This window comes from Podarcis melisellensis (assembly GCF_964234715.1).
Source record: "Podarcis melisellensis genome assembly, chromosome: 2".
Taxonomy (NCBI): domain Eukaryota; kingdom Metazoa; phylum Chordata; class Lepidosauria; order Squamata; family Lacertidae; genus Podarcis; species Podarcis melisellensis.
This window is the reverse complement of record NC_138529.1, coordinates 122415166-122441301: the sequence shown is the minus strand read 5'-3', so window position 1 is coordinate 122441301 and position 26136 is coordinate 122415166. Positions and strand designations below refer to the sequence as shown.

General features: G+C 45.5%; 2 protein-coding genes across 3 annotated transcripts in view; both read left to right on the top strand.

Moving 5' to 3' along the window:
• Nucleotides 1–24548, top strand: part of LOC309364953 (uncharacterized protein) — a 43838-nt gene extending 19290 nt beyond the window's left edge. The window contains exons 2-3 of the mRNA XM_081903001.1: nt 19528–19611; nt 22758–24548. Of these exons, the coding sequence (XP_081759127.1) occupies nt 22869–24065 (1197 nt within the window). The 5' untranslated portion in view covers nt 19528–19611; nt 22758–22868 and the 3' untranslated portion in view covers nt 24066–24548. The remainder of the gene's footprint in view (nt 1–19527; nt 19612–22757) is intronic.
• LOC309364874 (uncharacterized protein) overlaps nt 17121–26136 on the top strand; it is a 29852-nt gene continuing 20836 nt past the window's right edge. The window contains exon 1 of one of the 2 annotated variants that reach the window (XM_081902842.1): nt 17121–17371. The gene's annotated coding sequence lies outside the window, so the exon portion shown is untranslated. Of the gene's footprint in view, nt 17372–18598; nt 18696–26136 lie in introns of those variants that run through there. The other variant, XM_081902843.1, reaches the window with a different exon arrangement.

The following is a 26136-nucleotide window of genomic DNA, read 5'->3' as shown; positions in this document are numbered from 1 at the left end:
ATCTTTCAAACTATTGTTTAAAACGTTTAGAAATAGAAAATTTATGTGACCAACTCTTCTTCCCTTGAGTCTTCTTCCCAGGCGTTGGGAGCCATTGGAATGGTAAGCTAAGGACTTTCTAAAGGTCTGGTTGTCAGGCAGATGGACAATAAATAAATGAAATGTAAATCCTAAGACAGCAAGACACCAGGATACCCAAAATAATGGACAGAAGAACCGTTTTAGCTCCCTGACAGACCTTCCCTTACATGTATAACTTCTATGAGCTAATGCCTGTACCTTCCTCAAAAAAACCCTCTCAAAGTTGTACTAAAATGAACCTCTGGTTTTGAGTCACTGGAGGTATTGCAATAGCTTTTCTCTCAATAAACTGGGTCCCTTCCGGACGTTGAATTTTCCTTTTTTTAAAAAAAAGATATTTATTAAATTTTCACAAATTACCGTATTTTTCCCTCTATAACACGCAGATTTTTTCTCCTAAGCCATTTCTGACCCCATGGGGGAAGAGAGGGGGTTGCGGTCTTGCCCCTCCCCCAAGCGCGGGGGCTGGCCTGCTGCCCCCGCGAGAGTTGGGGGAATCCCTGGGCGTGCCTTCCACCCGTCCGCCAATCGGCCGGCTGGGGGAGGCGTGGCCTTGGCATACTTAAGGCCAGGCACGCCCAGGGACCACCCTCTTTACTCCTGGCCAGCTGAGAGGTGGACCACGTGGAGCTATCTCGGAAGAGGCTTGCTGGCAGGGAAGTTTACCTTTCGTTATTCCTTTCTCCTCTAGGAGTGAGCGCTGCTTAATTTGCCTTTATTGCGCTGCTTTCTTCATAATTGGGTGCTTTGGCTGAATTTAATTGTTTGGGGTGCCTGGGGGGTGACGGCATAGCCATTCGTCGTTAATTCCGCTGGTGCGTTGCTGTTTGTGTGCGTGTTTATTGTTCCTGTGGTCAGCAGAGGTGCTTCAGAATTTCCTCATCCCTCCTCCTTCGCTTCTCCCCCTCTCTCCCCGTGGTTTGAATGCTCTTTAATCAGCTGATTTTACACGGTCTCCGTTCTGCCCCCTTGTTTCTCCCCTCTCCACAGCTGATTTTAAACAGTCTCCATTCTGCCCCTTTGTTTCTCCTCCTCTCTCCATGTGGTTTGACTGCTCCTTAAACAGCTGATTTTAATCAGTCTCCGTTCCGCCCCTTTGTTTCTCCCCTCTCCCCACGTGGTTTGACTGCTCTTTAAACAGCTCAGGTTGAACAGTCTTCGCTTCTCCTCCTGTTTGTCGACATTGTATTTGCTCCCAATCCCTGTTTACCCCCCCCCCACCAGCTTGTTTTTAAAGTGGGCATTTTATTTCCTTGTTGGTTTGGCTTGGGTCTTTAATTCTTCCCTGGGCTCCGAGCTCCTTCCCCCACAGCTAACGAGCGATAATTAGGGGCAGCCTATGAATGTTTGCTTATCAGGTTGCTTATTTGCCTAGTTATTTTGTTCCTTTAATTACCTAATTCTAAGTTAATTTATTCCTTTAATTCGGCAGCAGCCCGTGATTTAATTCCTAGTTATTGTGTTCCTTTAATTCGGCAGCAGCCTGTAATTGTGTGCTTATCAGGTCGCTTATTTGCCTAGTTATTTTGTTCCTTATATTACTTAATTCCTAGTTATTTTATTCCTTTAATTCGGCAGCAGCCTGTGATTTAATTCCTAGTTATTTTATTCTGTGGTTGTGTGCCTATCAGGTTTGCTTATTTGCCTAGTAGTGCTAGATAGTATATTGGCTTTAGCAGCTTAAATACTAGCTAAGCTTTTGTTACCTCTTGGAAGTTAAGCTCCTGTTTCCCTCAAGATTGGAGAGTCCCCCTGGTGGTGCAGCAATAAAACTGCTAGCACATTTGCAAAGCTAAGCAGGGTCCGATGTGGTCTCAAATTGGATGGGAGACCAGGTGTTGAAAAGTTAAACATCAGATTACTAGATAAAGGTGGAATATATTTCATTTTACTGTTTTACTGCAAACTATAATCTACACATTTAGTCTCATATATTGAGATTGACTGGCAGGAGGAGTAGCTCAGGCAAGAAAAACACATAGTTATTTCTGTGATTTACATTTATTAAGTGGGACTTATTTAATACTTTCGCAGGCAACCGTTTTAGCAATCATTCAAACTGTGTGCTATTTGCCTGAATTTCTCTGAGTGTCTCAACAGCTGGGCCAGTGGTGGCTATCAGCACTCTGGTCACAGCTAGCCCGTCCCAAGGTGATAGTGCAACCAGGGGGTGGAATTGCTGAACAGTACGGTGTAGATAATTCTGAACTACATTTCACTACAATAGGTAATTCTGAAATAAATTAATAAATAAAAATATAAAATAAAATAAAAATAAAAAATAAAATAATAAAGTAAAATATACAGATCCTAAATTTTGCTAGTCCAAGCCTTGGTGCTGTGTTGGCAATACTGAACAAGAATCGCGCACAGTTCATTATGGCTTCCGGCGGGGATCAGCAGCCATCTACTTCTGCCAACCAGCTAGCACCCTCAGCGGCCAATGGTAACGCGCTAATGGCTGCCATGCCCTGTGACCCACAAGCCTTTGCCCAGTTTTTCATGGCTTTTCAAACATTCTATAAAAAGTGTAAGCCAGGGCCTTTGGCGCTGCCAGCCCCTGAGCCATCGCAGGGCGTGATTCCTGACACTCTGCCTTCGAATCAGGGGCAGTTGGGTACGTCATCTGCTATAGCTGCAGGTCCTCAATCCGATACCACAGCAGGGGGCCGCCCCAATACCAGGGCTAGGTCCGCCCTAGCTAAAAAAGCTGCTCAAGGAGCCGGAAAGGGCAAGGCGCCAGCAAAGGGCAGCGGCAAAGCTAAAGCACACGAAAAAGGGAGCAATAGCAGCACCACCTCACGAGCGATAGGTACACCTAGTGTCTTTCAGGACCAGCAGGCTACGCATAGTTCCACTGAGGACAGCGCAGGTTCCTGCCTTGAGGAAGAGCGTGAGGATCCACAATCGCCTCAGACAACAGCCAGCGCCTCTAATAGTGAGACGCTAGGGGGTAAGAGGAAAGCTAAAAAGAAGCACATCTCGGGTAAGAAGAAAAGGTGCAAGCATTCCGAGACCGAGGAAGAGTCAGGTACGTCCTCTTCAGATTCTGATTCCGAGGGTCCTTACGGACCCTAACTTCTGGGGCGAGGATGTAAATCCCTACATTGAGAAGAAAAGTCTGGACGCGGCCAAGGCTGGTAAGACTGAGACAAAGCGTCGGCGCCAGTGTTGGGAATTCAACAGGGGCGTTTGCTCACGCCCCTTTTGTAAGTATCTCCACGAATGTGAGCGGTGCTGGGGTAATCACCCTGCATCCGCGTGCTTTAAAAACAAGCCACAGCCCTTTCGGGGGGCAGGGGGTACTTCCAAAACAGCAGCAGGGGTGCCCCCGGTGCTGCCGCCCAAGGAACCAGCAACCGCCAGTAATGTTAATCTTTGCTTGGCCTTTTCCCCCATCCGCTTGCAGCCCCTCAAAGTGTTGTTGGATCAGTACCCAGATAAGACAGCGGCGAAATACCTGTGGGAGGGGTTCTCAATGGGATTCAGAATCCCGGTGGCTACCCCCCCCCCCCAGCACTAGGGAGGCAGGGAATCAGAAATCAGTCAGGGAAAGGCCCGATATAGTCAGAAAAAAGATAAAGAAATCAGAGCTGGTAGGGTAGCAGGGCCATTTCCAGAACCACCCTTTGAGGGCCTTCACGTGTCTCCGCTAGGCATAGTACCAAAAAAAGGCCCCGGGCGAATTCCGCATGATTCATAACCTCTCCTACCCAAGGGGAGGCTCGGTCAATGACTCAATTCCTCAAGAACTTTGTACAGTGAGATACGCTTCCTTCGATCAGGCCGTCAAAATGATTCGTAAATTTGGCCGAGGGGCCTTTTTGGCAAAATGTGATATTGAGTCTGCCTTCCGCCTTCTCCCTGTACACCCAGATGATTTCAAATGGTTGGGTTTCAAATTTGAGGATGCGTATTTCATTGACAAAGCTATGCCCATGGGTTGCTCCGTGGCTTGTGCAGCATTCGAATCCTTTAGCACATTTTGGCAGTGGCAAGCCGCGCTGCTCCGCCTTGCTCGAGGCTCTCACGTCCCTAGCCGGCGAACTAGGGGTACCCCTAGCCGCCGATAAAACAGAGGGTCCGGCCACTTCATTGGTTTATTTGGGTATCGAACTAGACACAGTGGCCCAGAATTCCAGGTTGCCGCGAGAAAAGCTAGCATCCCTCAAGGCTCTGATACAGCAACTTTTGCCTCTCAAGAAAGTTACCCTAAGACAAATCCAATCCCTGCTAGGCCACCTTAATTTTGCGTGCAGGGTTGTTGCCCCGGGCCGCCCATTCCGCGGCCGCTTGGCTAGACTGTCAGCCGGGCTAAAGCCCCTCAGCACCGGGTACGCCTCCCCAAGGAAGTTAAGGCTGACTTGGGTATTTGGCTACAATTTCTGGGAAAGTACAATGGTATATCATTATGGCAGGATGCCTTGGTGCTCAACTCTGACTTTCAAGTTCATTCAGATGCAGCAGGGTCGTTGGGTTTTGGGGTCTACTTTCGTGGCCAGTGGTGTGCTGAAAAATGGCCCCCAGACTGGCATGGCCAGCCCATTACTCGGGACCTTACATTTTTGGAGTTCTTCCCTATTGTGGTGGCTTTACACCTGTGGGCAGACCAATTCCGCAACCACAGGGTATGTTTCAATACCGATAACCAAGCAGTCGTAGCGGTTCTCTCTAGGCAGTCCGCTCGGTCGTCCAGAGTGGGAAACCTATTACGATCCTTTGTCTTGTTGTGCCTGGAACAGAATATATGTTTTTTCGGCCAAATTCGTGCCCGGCATTAATAACGACATTGTGGATGCTCTATCTCGTTTCCAGATGGAGCGCTTCCGCTTATTAGCGCCGGATGCGGAGCAATCATCGATGCCTTTCCCGGAGCACCTCTGGAGGATTGGGAGCGAGAAATTATGAAGGGAGTATTCGGGGCTGTAGCCCCATCCACGATGAGGTCGTACGGGAAGGCTTGGGCCGATTTCTTAAGGTTTCGCATGAGCTTGCCTGGCTCAAGTCATCGCGCTACCCCCACTACCAGGGAGGTCCTCCGCTACCTGGCGCACCTGAAGGACTTAGGCAGGGCCCCAAAAACGCTTAATATCCAGTCCGCAGGGATTTCATACTTTTGTAAAGCCTTCTTTGAAACCGACCCGTGTGCGGCATTCATTGTGCGTAAAACGCTAGAGGGATGGCGCAGGCAGCACCCCCGCAGCTCGGACAGGAGGCAGCCCATTACATATGATTTACTGACACGGATACACAAATCACTGAGAACTATATGCTGGTCGAAGTACGAAGCGCGCCTATTCTCGGCCGCGTATTCCATATCTTTCTTTGGTGCTCTACGCGTGGGCAAGGTGGTCTGCGAAGGAGGGGGCACCCACTCGCAGAGGGGTGTGTTAATGAGTGATCTGACCCTCTCTGGAGATGACCTCATTGTCCGGGTGTGGAGCTCAAAGACGGATCAGCAGGGCAAGGGGGCCCTAATTCGGCTCCCAGCAGTTCACAGTAAAGGCCCCTGTCCAGTGAGGGATACGCGGCGTTTCTTGTACCTGAGGCCGAAAGGACCCGGCCCACTTCTGTTGCACGCAGATGGATCCCCCCTGACTAGGCATCAATTCACCAGGGTGATGAGGTCGGCATTGTCGGCATGTGGTATACCGCCACTCAAGTTTGCAGCCCATTCCTTCCGTATTGGAGCGGCCACCACAGCGGTGCACATGGGGCTTTCCACCGAAAGGATAAAAGAATTGGGGAGGTGGAAATCTAATGCGTATAAGGCTTATGTCAGAAACAATTTATGACTAGGACTGCTACCCCTGACCTCTGTTCCCCTGTCCATTTACCTTGCAGATCCCAGGAGAGTGCGCATTTGGTTGGTGGGCCACAGTATTGTTCACTGGGCCAGGAATCGTGCCTTGTGTTCTGGAATGGGCAGAAACTTGAGTTTACCTGCTAACGTGGAACTGGTTTGGATAGCGCGTAGAGGGATGCGCTGGAGTGAAATCAAACCAGTGGTGATGGCGAGGGCCGCGGTTGATGGGCCGCCCGATGCCCTGGTGATTCAGTTGGATCCCAGGAGAGTGCGCATTTGGTTGGTGGGCCACAGTATTGTTCACTGGGCCAGGAATCGTGCCTTGAGTTCTGGAATGGGCAGCAACCTGAGTTTACCTGCTAACGTGGAACTGGTTTGGATAGCGCGTAGAGGGATGCGCTGGAGTGAATTCAAACCAGTGGTGATGGCGAGGGCTGCGGTTGATGGGGCCGCCCGATGCCCTGGTGATTCAGTTGGGTGAGAATGATCTGGCTTACCGTAAAGCCATTGAGCTGAGATGGAACATTTTCGACGATTTGTCCGAGCTGGTGGCAACATATCCAAATATCACTATTTTATGGTCCTCGTTGCTGGAGAGGAGGACATGGCGGGATTGTGCGAGCCCAGTGGGGGTCAACAAGGCTAGGAAAGTTTTAGAGCGGGCAGTTGGACGTAGAGTGGCAGCCCTGGGCGGGTGCGTCATAGGGCACCCAGGCATTCAATTCAGCAACGAGGCCCTCTACAGAAAGGATGGTGTGCATCTTTCTGATGCTGGAAGCGATATTTGGTTGGATGACATTATGTCAGGGATTAGGAGTTGGTTGCAGGTTTGAAGGTATTGGCGGCGAGCTCCGCTCGGGTGGCGGTTAGGCATTGGCTGGGGGTTCAATTGTTATGCAAATGGCTCGGGGGGAAGGTACGCCATCACCTTCCCCAAGAAAAGGGGTAGTCCGGTAAAGGACTCCGGGGGGCGTTGTCTTGTCCGAAACCTGGGAAGGTAAGGGCCTCCGGCACGCCCCCGAGCGGTGACACCCGTGGGATCCTAGTTGGCGTACTTCAACAGGACCCCCCACGGTTCGTGTTAACCCATCCCGGTCACCATGCCGGGTAGTGGATAGGTGCCAATGCCTAAGGCCAATACCTTCAATTCTCTAATCAATAAAGTTGTGGCCTTTTCATGCCCAATTAACTTAATCAACGTCTCCTGTGTCTTTATTTCTGGGGGGGGGAGGGGTATTGACACGCAAAAAAGTAAGGGGAAATGTCTATGCATGTTATGGAGCGAATGTGTGGTCCCTGGAGCCAACTGGCCCGAGTGCATCACACATTTTCTTCGAGGGTTGTCTTCGTTGCGGTCAGCAGAAGCCAGGGAAGTGCTTGCTAGGAGGTTTGGCCACTCTGCAGCCCGACTGCATTTTTGCTAGTGTGTGTGCTTTGTGAGTGTGTGGTTGCCTGTGTGTTTGTTCGCTAGCGTGGGTGCTTGGAGGGAGTGAGAGAGTGACGGGCTGCTGCATCTTCTCCTGCAATTTGCCTTTAAAAAAATTGGAAGCAGCGGGGCAGTAAAAACCACCTCCGAAAGCCCCATTTTTCCCTTCTAAGGCTGCAGCTCGGCTTTGGGAGCCCTGAACCCCTGCCTTGTTCTTGAGGGATCTTTGAGGTTTTCCCTTTAGCTTTAACCCAGCCCCCTTATTTTACCAGTTTATCTTCATTCTCCGTCTGCTAAACTGATTGCAGGCAGCAAGAGAGAAAGCTGTTGCTTTCCTGCATTCTGCCTCAGGGTCTTACTGCCCACCCTCTTCTCTTTCGTTACGAGGGGAAAGCAGAGCGTCCTTCCTTCTAACTCCTCTCCGTGCTCCTGTGCTGCTGATGCTGCGTCTAGAGACTCGCAGGCAACATGCAGATTGGGGGGGGGGGGGAGAGAGAGCGCTGGCTGGCTTGGGGAACTTTTGCCTTCCTTTCCTCCCTCCGGTAAAACCCCTCTCCTGCATTCTTAGCCAGCTGCTTCTCCGCACACCCCTCTCAGTGCTCCTTGTCCCTTCTATGTTTTTCCTTCCCTCCCCACTTAAAATGTGGTTACAAAGCACGGATCCACATGGATCCTCAGGATCTTTGCATTGGGTCACCCCAAATTCAACATCAGATCACATAGCAATGATCTGATGCAAAAACAGGGCTGCAATGGTGCAAAAACGTGGTTACAAAACACGGATCCACATGGATCCTCAGGATCTTTGCATTGGGTCACCCCAAATTCAACATCAGATCACGTAGCAATGATCTGATGCAAAAACAGGGCTGCAATGGTGCAAAAACGTGGTTACAAAGCATGGATCCTCAGGATCTTTGCATTGGGTCACCCCAAATTCAACATCAGATCACATAGCATGTCCATGGCTACAGCCTGCACCAAAAAAATCACGCACCCACTGTTGCCTGGGGCTGCAATGGTGCAAAAACGTGGTTACAAAGCATGGATCCACAGGGATTCTCAAGATCTTTGCATTGGGTCACCCCAAATTCACCATCAGATCACATAGCATGTCCATGGCTACAGCCTGCACCAAAAAAATCACGCACCCACTGTTGCCTGGGGCTGCAATGGTGCAAAAACGTGGTTACAAAGCATGGATCCACAGGGATTCTCAAGATCTTTGCATTGGGTCACCCCAAATTCACCATCAGATCACATAGCATGTCCATGGCTACAGCCTGCACCAAAAAAATCACGCACCCACTGTTGCCTGGGGCTGCAATGGTGCAAAAACGTGGTTACAAAGCATGGATCCACAGGGATTCTCAGGATTTTTGCATTGAGCTACCCCAAACTCACCGTCAAATCACATGTCTGTGGCCATAGCATGAAGCACAAAAATGATACATCCACTGTTTCATTCAGAATTTTTTTTCTTGCTTTCCTCCTCTAAAAACTATGTGCGTGTTATGGTCAGGTGCGTGTTATAGAGCGAAAAATACGGTACATAAAAACAAGACAATAAAACATAACAAAACAAAGAACAAGTATAATTTCAACCCCTTATTTTCTTAAACTTACTTCCCCGACCTCCTCATACCTCCCGTTTCTATATCTCAATTTCTATTTATTAATTCAGCAAATCCTCTCCCTTAATTTTCAGTTAATATCTAACCTTTCTTTTCTTTTTACATAACCCTTTCAGCTGAAAACCACTTAATTTCTAAACCAACGTCATTCTAACATTCATTAATCTTGCAATGTTTCCTAAGATAGTCCTTAAATTTCTTCCAATCTTCTTCCGCCGTCTCTCTTCCCTGGTCTCGGATTCTGCCCGTCATTTCTGCCAGTCCCATGTAATCTATCACCTTCATCTGCCATTCTTCCAAGGTGGGTAGATCTTGTGTCTTCCAATGCTTTGCGATGAGAATTCTTGCTGCTGTTGTTGCATACATAAAAAAAGTTCTGTCCTTCTTTGGCACCAATTGGCCGACCATGCCCAGGAGAAAGGCCTCTGGTTTCTTCAGAAAGGTATATTTAAATACCTTTTTCATTTCCATTCTTGGGCAAGGTGATTGAGCGAGTGGTTGCTGAACAACTCCAGGCACACCTGGAAGAAGCGGACCATTTGGATCCCTTCCAGTCAGGATTCAGGCCTCATCATGGGACTGAAACTGCCTTGGTCGCACTGGTTGATGATCTCCGGCGGGCTAGGGACAAAGGTGAGAGCTGTTTCCTAGTTCTGCTGGATCTCTCAGCGGCGTTTGATACCATCGACCATGACATCCTTCTGGACCGTCTTGAGGGGCTGGGAGCTGGGGGCACTGTCATACAGTGGTTCCGCTCCTTCCTCCTGGGCCGTGTTCAGAAAGTGGTGGTGGGGGATGAGTGTTCAGACCCCTGGGCTCTCACTTGTGGGGTGCCTCAGGGTTCTGTCCTCTCCCCCATGCTTTTCAACATCTACATGCAGCCGCTGGGAGAGATCATCAGGGGGTTTGGGCTGGGTGTTCATCAGTATGCGGATGATACCCAGCTCTACCTCTCTTTCAAATCAGAACCAGTGAAGGCGGTGACGGACCTGTGTGAGTGTCTGGAGGCGGTTGGAGGATGGATGGCGGCTAACAAATTGAGATTGAATCCTGACAAGACAGAAGTACTGTTTCTGGGGGACAGGAGGCGGGCAGATGTGGAGGACTCCCTGGTCCTGAATGGGGTACCTGTGCCCCTGAAGGACCAGGTGCGCAGCCTGGGAGTCATTTTGGACTCACAGCTGTCCATGGAGGCACAGGTTAAATCCGTGTCCAGGGCAGCTGTGTACCAGCTCCATCTGGTACGCAGGCTGAGACCCTATCTGCCTGTGGACTGCCTCGCCAGAGTAGTGCATGCTCTGGTTATCTCCCGCTTGGACTACTGCAATGCACTCTACGTGGGGCTACCTTTGAAGGTGACCCGGAAACTACAACTAATCCAGAACGCAGCAGCCAGACTGGTGACTGGGAGCGGCCGCCGAGACCATATAACACCGGTCTTGAAAGACCTACATTGGCTTCCAGTACGTTTCCGAGCACAATTCAAAGTGTTGGTGCTGACCTTTAAAGCCCTAAACGGCCTCGGTCCAGTATACCTGAAGGAGCGTCTCCACCCCCATCGTTCTACCCGGACACTGAGGTCCAGCTCCGAGGGCCTTCTGGCAGTTCCCTCACTGCGAGAAGCCAAGTTACAGGGAACCAGGCAGAGGGCCTTCCCGATAGTGGCGCCCTCCCTGTGGAATGCCCTCCCACCAGATGTCAAAGAGAACAACAACTACCAGACTTTTAGAAGACATCTGAAGGCAGCCCTGTTTAGGGATGATTTTAATGTTTGATGTATCATAGTATTTTAATATTCTTTTGGAAGCCGCCCAGAGTGGCTGGGGAGGCCCAGCCAGATGGGCGGGGTATAAATAAATTATTATTATTATTATTATTATTAATTATATATCATTTCCCAGAAAGCCTTAATCCTTGGGCACGTCCACCAAAGGTGAAAGAATGTACCTTCATTTTCTTTACATTTCCAACATTTATTATCAGACAAGTGGTAAAATTTTTTTTTAATTTTTTTATTCAATTTTCAACTTTTTAACAGACAAACACACACAAAAAACAAAGTTGACACAAAACAAAACATTTCCAATTTCATAACCAAACCTTCATAACCTTCTTTCAGTGACTTCCCCGCACTCCCCTACCCACCTTCCATTTTCACTAAATAACTCAGCAAATTATTTATTAAATCTCTTAAATGTTGTTCAAATCTTTTCTTCAAATTTATCTTTTTCCCATTTTGACTTATCATAATTTTGCATATCCCATTTTACACATTAAATCTATTCTCCAAGGTCGGCCTAGTTTCTCTCCCACAAACTCATCCTTCTTTATATTAAACCAAAGATCATAATATTTCAGTTCTAAATCCCAGATTTTTACCACCTTGCACTCCCCTCCCCCCTACCCCAGTTTTTGCCCCTTCCCAAATAAATGTCCTCAAAAGAGAAACAGCAATTTTAACCCGGATTTCTCACGTCAGAGGCCCTTAGGCCCCAATTGGTCTCTCTCCACCAGTTTTGTTTGTAGTCCTTTTTGTTGGTCTTCTCTTCTCGAAGAAATTCTGTCACCAGCTCCTCGTACTTTCTTTCTTCCAAATCAAACAAAGACAGTTTCTGTCCAGGGTCAACAAATCTCCCAAACTCCAGCTCAAAGAAGGAGTCCCCATCATACTTGTTCATTCTCTCTTGGCTCAATATTCCGGTTGTTCCAGGGACTTCCATCTTTCTCTCTTTTTGCAGATTTGTAATCCTTTGGTTGTCTTCTTTATTTCTTTTGTTCCCAAAAGTTGCAGGTTTCTGTTTACACTCTTGTTGAACTCTTTCTTCTTCTTCTTCCCCCAATTCTAAAGTTATCTCTTCTTCTACAGCTGCAGATTTTTTTCCCACTTGTTTGGTTCCATCAACAGAGTTGCTTAGTTTAAGACTGAAGGTCACCAGCTGTTCGCTCATAGTTAAACTCTGTTCTTGCAAGGTTCCCACAAGAGAAAACATTTTTTGTATCTCTGCCAGTAATTTTCCTTCAGCAGCCATTGCAATGTCTTTAGTTCCCTCCAGGGGGATTTCCATCATAGTTCTCATCCAACAATCAGTTACTTTGTTGTTCGAAATTATTTTGTTTCCAATCAATTCAATCAGTTCAGTTTCAATGTAACACTTGATCCAAAAAAGTAATTGTAACACAGTTCCACGTTTCAGCTAACCGTTTGACAGCTCTTTTTGACAGCTGTCAAACTCCTTGTTCTATTTCTCGGGCTCCCAACAGGGCGCTGCCCGGGTCCGGGGGGGGGGGGGTCAGCCAGAAAAGAGAACCTCTGGAATTCCTCTCTCTTCAACTCCAGCACAAATTGCTTCTTAATTCAGTTTATGAAAGTTCTCAATTTAAACACCAGAGTCTTTCCGACCTGGTGTTCTTCTCTTTGCTTTAAATCTTTTGGTGGGGAGGGGGAGTGTGGACTTCCTTTTTAACACGTCCCCCGATCGTACTCAAATTCATAAATAAAAACTTTTAGTGCCGAAATTTCCTTTTACTCACGGGTTGCTTTTTCAGTCCCAATTTCAGGAAGAAAGACAGCGCTCTTCGGTCATGGCTCGCGGCTTCACTCCGTTGAGGTAGCGATGAACTCTCAGCACCGCGCCACTTCCCAGTCCACTCCGCAGCCTTTAAAAAGGCTCTTCGCGGGTCGGGGAGGGCGCTTAAGGTGCCCACCGAGTTACCAAGTCTGCAGGCTTCCGCGCCTGCGGTTTTTAAGGGTCCCCGTGTCGCCGGCACGGCAAGACCCGTCCTCAACGGAGCCGATTCCCTCCGGAGCTCGGAGGGAATCCGCCATTACCCGATCGCGCTATCCCGGAAGTCTCAAGTGGTAAATTTTTGCAAGCTTGACTGGGGTCATGTACCACCTATAAATCATTTTCATAATATTCTCTCTTAGGGCATTACATGCCGTAAATTTCGTACCGGTGGGCCACAACTGTTCCCAGTCAGCAAACATAATGTCATGACCAATATCTTGAGCCCACTTGATCCTAGCTGATTTAACCATTTCATCCTGGGTATTCCATTTCAACAGCAAGTTACAGTTACAGATAGGTAGCCGTTATACAACAGCAAGTTACAGTTACAGATAGGTAGCAAGTTATACATTCTTGATAATATTTTAGCATTGGGTTCTAACAGTTCTGTTTCCAATTTTGATTTTTCCACCTGGAAGCCAATTTTCCTGTCCAATTTGTAGGCCTCCATTATTTGATAATAATGGAGCCAATCTCGCACTTTATCTTTTAATTTCTCAAAACTCTGCAATTTCAATTTATCCCCTTCTTGTTCCAATATTTCCCAATATTTCATTGAATTTTCCTATCTCTTGACTGTGTTTTTCTTTGAGGTGTTATTCCTTCCCCTGGCCATGGGCCATTGAGGGGTAGTTTGGAAGGAAATTCTTACCCCGTATCTTGAAGCCTGGAATAAACTATTTCAAAAGGAATAAGGGAGTGTCAGATTTCCCTCACTCTCTTTCCATCCTAGGAAAGGCCTTGTCTGAAGTTGTTCCTGGTTCCTGGAATCCCCTTTCACAAGGAGCCCAAAACTCTTCCTCTCACAGGCAAACTCCTGCTTTCCCCACCTCTGCTCTTAGAACTGCCATATCGTGAAACCAAAGGTGATGTAGATACATGGAGATTCCAGGTTCCTGAAGTTTTCCTTACGAAGTATTGACCTTTAGTAGGTCTGGTGGTTGTGATCAGGGTCAGAAATTTCCAACAGCTGATCTGTACTGGCTGTTGTCAGGCAGAAGTGTGACGGACAGCAGAGCTGGACCAGAGTCTGGTCATTCAGTCCCCCTGAAATTCCACCAGAGGGATGGAACCTCTCTCTGATTGGACAACAGCACTTTTGGAGGGAAAATAAAAGGAGCCGTTACTGAGGGAGAGAGTTAGATAGTGTTTGATATGAGAGAAGATGAAGAGGGATAGTTTTGAGGTGGTAGTTGGGGAGGAGGATAGGATTTGCCTGAGGAAGAACTGGTTCTGGTTTGAGTTGAACACCCTCCCTGAGAGAGGAAAGACTCTCCCAGCCTGGAGAGGGAGACCCAGTTGGGGGTCTGGGGAAGGTCTACAAACTGGTGTCCTGGGAGGGCTGACTCTTGAGGCAGGAGAAGCAGATCCTGGGGGATTCAGGCTCTTCTGGGTCTTCTTCCAGTCAGGAGGGGGCAGTTCTTCCAGGGAGAGAGGACACCCAAGCCAGTCACAAGCGTGGGTAGGGGATCCCTTGGGTCTGTTACGCCATTTTGGAATTACCTCAGCAGTTGTTAGAGAGAAGGGTGGGGCTGAGGAAAAGTGCCCCTTGCTCATGAACCAGGGTATTGATTGGGGAAGGAAGCTGTGCTGTATTTAACTGAACCACCTGTCATAACTAAGTAACAGAAAATGCAGTATAACAACTTTTTTTTAGTGAAGAGTTTAAGAGAAGCTGTGACTGTAATCCTGTGTTTAAGCCTGAGACATCTTAAAGTTTAAGTATATAAGTTGACTTCTATCCAGGAGAACACATTTCCTGACCCACTTTCTTTCAAAAGCTTCTTTTTATTAATAAAACTCTCCTTGTTGTTTGTTCAGCTTCTGCCCGAGATGATATTCACTCACTACAAGATAAACTGTGGTATATTGTATAGATTTTTGTAGTTTGTATACAGTGAGATGTGCACACTGTATTTTAATTTAATAGGGGGCAGTAAGTGGGTGAGTCCCCCACATTATTGACTGGTGGTTAATCATAGAACTACAGAGTTGGAAGGGACCCCCCGAAGGTCATCAAGTCCAACCCCCTGCAATGCAGAAATATTTTGCCCAATAATAATGATAAGAATAAATACCTCACCCACCCGAACATAAGTTTTATTTATTTATTATAATAATAAACGTCTTTTTTTGGAACTTCCAGTTTTATGTATTTATTAAAGTTCTTATGTTACATTATCATATTACATCACAAGACTTATTATACTGTAATTTTCAGCACGTATACAAAGTTTATATACTTAAAGGGGGGGGGACACAAGGACAAAAAACAATTCCAAAATCATATTCATATATATATATACACCAACACTTTGAACGTCCTGTCTATTCTGTTGTATATTCCTTTTTTACAAATGAATGTACACTTATTATTTTATATTTCTTTACATTTTATCTAATACACTGCAATATCAATATGTACCCTTGGGCTTATTTTTCAACGCAGTCTCTCTGCAACGTCAATCGAATGCTGAATTTTGGACATTCCCATATGTGAGAACCCACAGTTCAGGTCACACAAGGAGCCCCGTTTTTAAATGTTTTCTGGTGATACTTATTCAATCTGTCCTCTACCCCCCAGAACCATAAAACTTTGGAGCTCGAAGGGACCCCCAGGGTCATCTAGTCCAACCCCTCTGCAATGCAGGGGTCACAAAGAAAGCATCTGCCAAATACAGGGGCCCACCCTCTTTCCCCACTTGGAGTCCTCACCCCTTCTCAAGGGACACCCATTTCTGAGCCCCCCAAAGAGCTCTCTCCCCCCCTGGGTTTGTGGGGGTTGCAAGGACCTCAAAGGCCTTGGGTCCCATGGTTTCCCTTCCACCCACCCAGGGGACCCTCCCATTCATCTCTCAGCCCCCCAACAGCCTTCTCTGCACCCCAGCCGCCCTAGAGCCTCCCCTTCACCCAAAGGACTCGCCACCACGGAGGCCTCCCAAGACAAGCGGAACGAGGAGAGGAGACGAGGCGCGGTGAGGGAGAGAGGGGCCTTTTCCTGGCCGCACTAGGCAGCCGGGCGCTCTCTCCCCTTAACCCTTACGTGGCCTCGCCGCTCGGGGATTTCTGCCCAGGGAGAAAGTGGGCAAGGCACTGAGAGGGATCTGGATCCTGCCATGGGATCCCACCAGATTCTGGACATGGCAACGCTCGGCTAGGCTCCCATGGTGGGAAAGGTGCACCCAGAGGGGCCAACTCCTAGGGGCCCAGGTCCCTTAGGGGGAAGAGGTAGGAGAGCTCAGTGGGTACAGCATGAGGCTCTTCCTTTCAGGGTTGCGGGTTCATGATCCACGTGGGGCAAAAGAGCCCTGCATTATTGACTCGTGGTTCGTTTAGTGGCAAACTAAAACTGGTAACGGTGTGGTGGGAGTTCATACAGTATTCTCTGGGCATGTGCAGAGTTTGCCGCTCTGCATTATTGACTAGTGGTTAATCATAGAGATGCAGAGTTGCAAGGGACCCCCAAGGGTCATCTAGCCCCTTGGGTACTGTAACAGTGTGGCGGGAGTTCATACAGTATTCTCTGAGCATGTGCAGAGTTTGCTGCTCTCTCTATTTTTTTTTAAATGAATATTTATTAGCATTTTCAAAAAAGAACAACACATATAACAACAAAGACAAAAATAAGCAAACAAAAATACAAAAATCCAAAACTTAAAAATAAAAACAATTAAAAACACCTGAAAGTTCAGATACTTATTTTCTTTTAACTTGTTTCTCAGACCTCCTCACACCTCCCCTTCTTGTATTCCAATTTAAATTATTGGCTCAGCAAATCCTTAATTTACTTCTCCATTTTAACTTCATTTAATTTATTCTAGCATATTATTATTTTATTTTTCTTCTTTCTTCCATTTCCTCAATTTATATTTGCAAACCTTAATTTCATTTAATTTAGCCATTTAAAAAAAAAAAGATCAATTTTAACTTAACCAAATTTACACATCAATATTTATACCTCATTATTTTTTTCTTAAACATTTTAAACATTTTTCCTAAAGTCGACCAAAATTTCCCTTCCGCGTCTTTCCCAATTTCCATGCCAATAGCAAAACAAAGTAAAAACAAAACAAACTATATTTATATACCCTTTGGATTCCCAAACTCCACCCACCCTTTTCCCAGTTTCAGTCCTCAGCAAAAAACCATCAGTATATGGAGACTGATGGATTTTTGCTGAGGACTGAAAACGGGAAAAGTTTGCTGCTCTCTGTAGACCAGAGGCAGGGAAGCAGTGGCCAAAGAACCGCCCTGCAGGCTTGGTCTAACCGCAGAAAAGGGGCCTTGCGGGCTGAGATGCAGGATCCCAGAGGCTCCAGTATAGGAAAAACTGAACAGGGAAGAACTGCCCCCCCTTCTATCATAGAGAGGAGAGAGATAGAGAGGTCTCCCATGCAACTTCCGGGAAAATCCTCAGTGCCGGTTCCCATCCGACCACCGGCAGGGGCTGCTCTGCCCCGTAGCTCTATGGGCCGGACTTTTCCTGGCAGGCGGGAAAAAGGAGCCTCGGGAGGGGCTTGAGAAAGGGGGGGGGGCGTCGCTGGACTAACTCCTCCCGCCCTGCTCTTTCTGTTGCAGGACAAGACATCGGAAGAGCGAGCAAGGGAGGCGGAGGGGCAGAAGAGAGGACAAAGGGGTAAAGATGCAGGAATGGGAGGGGGGTGAAATGGGGAGGGGGGAGGAAAGGGCAAAGACCCCTCCATATCTCCCCATATGCTCTGGGGGGGCGAGACAGAGGGAGAGACTAGCGGCCTTTTGGAAGAGATGTCTCCATCTTGGATGTTGGAGGGGAATCTCCGGAGGGGCGGCCCTGGCTTTTCCCTGCCTTGCCAAGAAATCTGCCTCGGGGAGAGGGACAGGAAGGAATCCCTGAAAAGGGGGGTTCCCATTTCCCCACCCACTTATTGCCAGGAAGCGGATTCTCCCCCCTCCCCCCATATGCTCTGGCTAGACGCTGGCGGCTCCGGAGACAGGTCACTTCTTTCTCCCAAGTCCAGCCACTTGAGAGAAAAGGCAAGAAGATCCTGGGAGGAACCCCCTCCCTTAAGTTACAAGAAACTTCCCCCCTCGCTCAGGCTTCCGGTTTATTGCAGGAGGGGGGGGTCCCGTGTGGGTGGTCCTAGCCCACCTCTGTGCTGGCAGGAGGTCCAAATTTCAAGAGGGCAGACTTGGTGGGCAGAGCAACCCCCTGGCCAGGTCAGCTGCATGAGAGCTCCAGGGAGGGCAGAAGAGAAAAGTCAGGAACGCCGTTTCGGAAAGGATCTTCCTTTCTTCTTCCCTTTCTCCTCCTTTGTCTCTTCTTTCTTCTCTTCTCTTCAGGGGCCTTTTCACTCTCTGTGGAGGGGGAGACCATCAGATTCATAGAACCAAGGATTGCCCTGGGGGTTGGGACTCCCCCACCCAAATGTCCAGAATCCTCCTGTCTCTCCTTCCCCTCCTCCTCCTTCTCTTTCATTTCCACCCTTACCTGGGTTTTCTTCTCTTCTTTACCTGGACTACCTTACAAGGACCTTTAGGAAGTTCTCCAGAGAAATATGCCCCACTGTGGGACCACTGAGTTCCTTTATCCTAAGAATTTGTCTTCCTTTTTATTCCTGTTCTTTTGTTTATTACTTGCTATAGAGTTACCTGCTTAAGCACAAATTGAGCTGGCGAGAGGGTCGTCTTCCCCATCTCGAAAGTTTGACTTCCTACCAGGGGAGAGGAGGGTGTTGACACCCCACAAAGGACCCCCATCCTCAATGCAGAGAAGGAACCTATCACGGTCAGTACCAATGTTCACTTTCCACTGCACGACTGATCATTGATGCTGTTGAACACCAGTCCAAAAATCACAAGTTGCAATGCAATCCATCAGCATCAAAAGATAATGGGTGAATGCACTTTCTCAGTCTGGTGGGCTTCAAGGGTAAAGGACCCAAGATCGTGATAGACAATGCCCATTGCTGGAGGGTTTACATGTAGGTACATGAATAATAATAATAATAATAATAATAATTCATTATATGCCTCCCATCTGACTGGATTGCAGGACAAGGATTGCCAGTACAGTGGTACCTTGGTTTACAACCATAATCCGTTCCAGAGCTCCATTTGTAAACCAAAACAGGTTGTAACACAAGGTGCATTTTCGCCAATGGGGCCTCCAAAATTTTTTTTTGTTAGTAATCCAAAAAAAATAATGGTTGCAATCCAAAAAAAGTTTGAAAACCGGGACACGCACTTCCAGGTTTGACGTGTTTATAATCCAAAACATATGCAAACCAGACTGTTTGCAAACCAAGGTACCACTTGTATTACAAATAAGGTGTGTCAAATTCTAGATACAGGTAGGTAGCCGTGTTGGGCTGCCATAGTTGAAATAAAATTTAAAAAATGCTTCCAGTAGCACCTTAGAGACCAACTAAGTTTGTTCTTGGTATGAGCTTTCATGTACATTCACACAGTGTATCTGAAGAAGTGTACATGCACATGAAAGCTCATACCAATAACAAAATTTGTTGGTTTCTAAGGTGCTACTGGAAGGAATTTTTTTTATTGTGTGTCAATTTGTCAATCCTACAAACTGTGAAACATAGCAAATTGGTGGGATTATAGTTTATAGGAATCCTGTAATTATTTTTGAGCTTTCTTGCCTACATCATCGGACTGGTGCCCACAAAAAACAAAGCCCATCCTTTCTTTATTAGCCTTTCATGGGCCAGTAGATACTTTGTTAGCTCTGCTTCTAAAGATGAATATTTTTGACAATCACTTAGGACATCAATAACACTTCTGTTTTATTTATTCCAGTTAGGAGAGACTCTGATACACCAGTCTGACCTCATCTCCGTTGAAGCAGAAAAACACGGAGACGAGTCCTGGAGAAATTGAGAGGTCTGTACTTCCACTTTTCTGTGAGACTGTATCTTTGTGTGTTTCCTTTCAGCGTGTAGGAACATAGAAAGAGCCCTTCCAGATCTGTAGGATATTAAGGAATTGTGGTATTCTGCTCATAATTCACTGACTACTTGGGTCCAATATCATTTCTCCAAACTGGCCTCTCTGCAGAGTTCACACAAACAACCACATTCAGAGCATAGGAAACCAAAGCACGAAGAAGAGCTATAAATCCACATGACATTCCAGACTTCAAGTAGAATGGCTTAGTACTGGCCAATTACATCAGAATGGTTGCAAATAGGCACATTGTCCATAAACATGCACCAGAGCCTTTGTGAAGGCAATCCTTAGAGAGAATCTTTCACATTCCGTCCTGAAACAGGCACAATCCAGATGGAAACTGAGCAAGCCACAGTCCACAGAATCTCCTCTGAAATTCAGTTTCAGACCTTCCCATTTCCAGGAAAACTGTGCAGGTCAAATGGCTTCATTTCTTTGACCTTGCAGGTGGTGGGCAACTCCCCTCATGCAGATAATGAACATAGATAGTGGTCTTCTGAGAACAACCAACCTAGTTTTTATGCCAGTCCCCAACGCAGGAGGGCCCCTCTTTTCCAGCATCCTGTTCACAGAGTGACCAGCCCAGGAGAAACTCACCAGCAGGGCCTGAGGGCAAAAGCTCCCTTCCCACCTGTAATTCCCATCCCCTGGGATTCAGAAGATTAATACCTCTGAAGGTGGAAGGAGAAGAATGCTGGTTGGAACTTCCTGACTGAAATAATTTCAGTTATAGAAAATAAAGTGAGAAAAGATAGAGAAGAGAGAAAGTTCAAATAATACCATAATATTAGATATTCTCGTACTGTACATATGGTTATTAGAAATCTACTACATTCTCTATATCTACTATATTCTCTATGAACTTATTCCACATGTCATTCTGTTTATCCAAACAAAGTCTACGTCTATAAGCAATCCATTCAACCGTTGTGAGTGTTGTCATATCGTCAACTGAATACCCTTGTCCTTCAAATAATTCACAAATTTATTACAGTCCTTCAGGAATTTTTGGTCCCGCTGTTCTCGGATTCTCCCGGTCATCTTAGCTAATTCTGGGTACTCCATCAATTGACTGAAAGAAAAATAACATTTTTGATAGCACATTCATTTTTATAACTGATATCCTTCCCCAAAGTGACAATTTCATCCTTCCCCACACTTCCAAATCCCTCTTAATCTTATTCCATACCTGATTGTGGTTGTCTTGATATCAATGTATATATTTTGGGAGGTTAATAATATTCTTAGGTATTTCACTTTCTTTACCACCCCTGTTTCCGTTTGTTGTTGCAACTGGTCCACCATCTTTTTGTCCAAATTTTTAACAAACTTTTTATTTTTATTTACTTGTCTAAACTATTCAATTTTTTTCTAGTATTTCCTTAGGCCTTGTTATTGGTTTTTCAATGGTTATTACCAAGTAATACCAAGGCTTTTACTTTATATTCTTTCCTTCTGACTGGTATTCCTTTAATTCCTTCTGCTAACCTTATATTATTCAGGAGAATTCCAGAAGCGATATGAATAACAATGGTGATAGTGGACACCCTTGTCTTGTCCCTTTTGTAATTTCAATATTTTCTGTTAATACATTATCCACAATAGGTTTTGCCTTTTGACTTGAATATATTGCTTCTAAACTGCTCATAAACAATTGACCCATTTCCATCATTTCTAAGATTTTAATCATAAATTCCCAAATATATTATCAAAGGCCTTCTCAGCATCCACAAATATTATGGCTGCCTGCTTTCCATTCATGGCCGTCAAGTATTCATCCAGTCCTGGTGCTTTTCCTGATTTTAAGTCCTTTATTGCTCTCAAAATTTCTTTCCCTTCTATTAATTCATTCAGTCTGTCCTTCTTTTCTGTGGGATTTGTTGCATTCCATTCTTCTTTAAAAAATTCTTCTATTTTGACTATGTTCTCTTTTCCACCTTTTTTATACAATTGTCGGTAGAAGTTTACAAATCCTTTTCTTATTTCTTTTGGATTCTCTAGTTCTTTCTCTCCAATTTTAATTTTATGAATTGTCTTTTGAGATTTTCTTTTGTTTATCTGCTATGCCAGACATTTTCCTGGTTTATTTGCTTATTCAAAGTTCTTTTGTTTCATTTTAATTTTCCATTCTACTTCCTGGTTCACAATTGTTGAAAACTGACTTTGTAATATCTTAATATTTTGATTAATCATTATATCATTTGGTTTTTTAGCTAGCTTGTTTCATTTTCCATTCTCTCATTTAAAATTTCCATTTTTTTCTTTTCTCTGAATCTTCTATATATTCTATTCTGTTGAATAAAGAATCCTCTCATGACTGCCTTGCATGCATTCCATCCTTATGGCGCAGCTGGCCTCAAAATAATCCTTTTTTGAGTGTTTTGGGGGGGGGCTGCGGCACCCTTGCAGACTCCCCCTTTATCTCCCAAAGAACTGAACTCTCCTCTAAGGGCTAAGTCCCATCTCTTCTCAGCTCTGCGGACCAACCGGAAATCAATGTTTGCTGTTTTATCGTGTTTTTAATATTTTGTTCGGTGCTGCCCAGAGGACTGGGAAAACCCAGCCGGATGGCCAGGGTTTGAATAATATAATATATTGTTATTATTATTACTAATTAATTAAGGGGGAACATACCTTTATTCCTCTAATTTATCAGTATCAGTCTTTTGGCCACATTTAAGAAATGCATAATCCACTTTTGTAATCCAATTGACAGTTTACATGCAATTGGTATATTATTCCAAAGGATATTTTCCTCTGGAAGTCTTCCCGATAGAATTCAGCTTTTTCAGTGTCACACATATTCGCTTAGCCACCCACCCCAAAGGAGAAAGGAAAGAGAGAGAGTCCTGGACAGATAATTTCCACAAGGATAGTTGTATATCACAAGACGGGCATGAGATCAGGTGGTCCATTCCCTGGCCATACTTCCTCTCCTCAGGGAGACATAGAGAAGAGAGGGGAGAATCTAGGAGATGCTTAAAAAAAAAAAAGACGGTGGTGTTACTTAGACTCACTTTGTGTTAAGTTCCTTTCCCTCTTCCATGAAACCCTAAAATGGTTTTCTTTCCCCCCAAAAGGAGAAGACGATCCAAATTCTGAGGAGACACCTTCAATTTCATTGAGAATAATGAAGACAAAGTTAAGGTACATAATGTTCTTCTGTCTGTGTGCACACTGAGTTTACAATAATGAACTCAACGGAAGAGAAACTATCTAAAGCTATGCAATGCAAAAAGAGCTTGAACTGGAGCAAAACTCATATGAAACATCAACAAACTCCCAAGGGAGAGAAACCAATTAAATGTATGGAGTGTGGAAAGAGCTTCAGTCAAAGTGGACAGCTTAGGACACATCAGCGAATTCACACGGGAGAAAAACCATTCAAATGTGTTGAGTGTGGAAAGAGCTTTGTTGATAATGGAAACCTAAGAACACATCAGCGAACTCACACTGGGGAGAAACCATTCAAATGTATGGAATGTGGAAAGAGCTTTGGTCGTAGGGATGCCCTTACAATACATCAGCAAACTCACACAGGGATGAAACCATTTAAATGTATGGAATGTGGAAAGAACTTCAGTCAAAATGGAAACCTTAGTACCCATCAGAAAACTCACACAGGGGAGAAACCATTCCACTGTATGGAGTGTGGGAAGAGCTTCAGTCAAAGTGGGCACCTTCGAATACATCAGCAAACTCACATAGGGAAGAAACCATTTAAATGTATGGAATGTGGGAAGAGCTTCAGTCAAAGTGGATACCTCAGAACACATCAGAAAACTCACACAGGGGAGAAACCATTTAAATGTATGGAGTGTGGAAAGAGCTTCAGTCAAGGTAAACTCCTTAGACTGCACCTAAGAACTCACACAGGGGAGAACCCATATAACTGTATAGAGTGTGGAAAGAGCTTCAGTCAAATTGCAAATTATAGAGTACACCAAAGAACTCACACAGGGGAGAAACCATTCAAATGTATGGAATGTGGAAAGAGCTTTGGTCGTAGGGACGCCCTTACAATACATCAGCGAACTCACACAGGGATGAAACCATTTAAATGTATGGAATGTGGAAAGAGCTTCACTTCAACCAAAAACCTTAGACTGCACCAAAGAATTCACACAGGGGAGAACCCATATAACTGTATAGACTGTGGAAAGAGCTTCAGTCAAAGTGGAAATTATAAAAGCCACCAAAGAACTCACACAGGGGAGAAACCATTTAAATGTATGGAGTGTGGAAAGAGCTTCCGTAATGGTGGAACCCTTATAAGCCATCTACGGACTCACACAAAGGCGAAACCATTTAAATGTATGGAATGTGGAAAGCTCTTCAGTCAAAGTGGAAACCTTAAGAGACATCAGCAAACTCACACCAGAGAATAACCATTTAAATGTAAGGAGTGCGGAAAGAGCATCGGTCAAAGCGGACATCTTAAAGACACCAGAGAACATTCACAGCAGGGGGGAAGCATTTAAATGTGAGGATTGTGTGTGCAAATTGTGTTACTGATAGTGAGAAATCATTTAAATATATTGACTGTGGAAAGAGCTTCAGTCAGTGTGGAAGGAACTTCAGTTGGAGTGCAGATCTTAATATACACCAGCCGTTAGATGCAGAGAGTATATGCGAAGTTCTGGTGTCTGCATGTAAATTTGTTCCTATGTATTAAAGTAATGAAGGTGATGTCTCAAAATAGTAAATGCAATATCATATGTCATGAACTGTTTGCAGTTTGCGGAGAGCATGAACCTGCAATGCTGGTAGTCAATGTTGATGCCCTTTGAGTCGGCTGAAGTTCGGTCTTTGGTAGAGAGAGTTGGAAATGTTGGTGTTTTGGGGTTGCTAATAGAGCATTGTGGAAATTACAGGGTGAAAGTTGTGATGCTTTGGAAGCAGGGTTGTTTAAATTAGTAGTACACGAACAACCGTATAACACTTATTGTTATAATTATACTAAATGAACAAATAAGACACATAAAGAGTGAGGCCATTTTCTTATGTGCATAAACCCCTTCTGTAGTTTTTATAACAGATAAACTAATTGTGTTACAACCCTTCCTCTTCCTTGGTTCTCTGAAGGGCACAATGTTCAGATAAAGCATTATTTCCGGTGGCAGCAGGAATAGAGGAATGAAGAAAGCAGGCTTCCTGGGGAGTCCAGAGGGGGTGTGAAAGAGACCCCCTCCCCCGCTCCTCTAGATGAATAAGAGCAACCCTGGGGGAAGAGAAGGTGGTGGAGAGAGAGATACATGGCCCTGGGTGGGTGATTCTGTTTGGGGTGCTGTCAGTAACTTCTCCAGAGTGGCTCTGTGCCTCCTTTGCTCCTCTCTCCTTCCCAAGGGCCTGTGGCTCCTCCAAGTCCTAGAGAAGGATCCATTAATACGGCTTGGAGGGAAAGAGTGTTCTAGACCAGCTGCTGCAGCCTTGTTTCTCTTTGGGGGGGCTGGATCTGCCTTCTGGATCTGCCCCCACGATTGCAACCTCTCAGGTCGAGACTGAACTGGTGTGTCTGTTATAAAATTAGTTAACCCATTTAGCACATGATAGAATTCATACAACTTAACAGTGAATGAAACATATGTACCTTTGTTATACCTTCATCTTACTTTCTCTGATGGAAGCTATGTCTCAGTGCTCTAATAATTTCTAGGCTACGTGGACTTCTCAACCCCGACTTCCTCCCGCTTATCTTTCGAACAACTGTTTGAAAAGTTTAGAAATAGAAAATTTATGTGACTGACTCTTCTTCCCTTGAGTCTTCTTCCCAGGCTTTGGGACCTATTGGAATGGTAAGCTAAGGACTTTATAAAGATCTGGTTGTCTGGGAGATGGACAATAAATGAATGAAATGTATAACCTAAGAAAGCAAGACACCAGGATACCCAAAATAATGGACAGAAGAACCGTTTTAGCTCCATGACCTGTGACCTTCCATTACATGTATAACTTTTATGAGCTAATGCCTGTACCATTCTCCAAAAAATCCCCTCTCAAAGTTGTACTAAAATGAACCTCTGGTTTTGATTCGCTGGAGGTATTGCAATATCTTATCTCTCAATAAACTTGGTCCCTTCCGGATGTTGAATTTTCCTCACTCTTGGCTGTGTTTTTCATTGAGGTGTTATTCCTTCCCCTGGCCATGAGCCATTGAGGGGTGGTTTGGAAGGAAATTCTTACCCCGTATTGTAAAGCCTGGAATAAACTATTTCAAAATGAACAAGGGAGTGTCAGATTTCCCTCACTTCCTTTCCATCCTGGGAAAGGCCTTGTCTGAAGTGGTTCCTGGTTCCTGGAATTCCCTTCACAAGGAGCCCAAAACTCTTCCTCTCACAGGCAAACTCCTGCTTTTCCCACCTCTGCTCTTAGAACTGCCATATTGTGAAACCCAAGGTGATGTAGTTACATGGTGATTCCAGATTCCTGAAGTTTTCCTTACAAAGTATTGACCTTTAG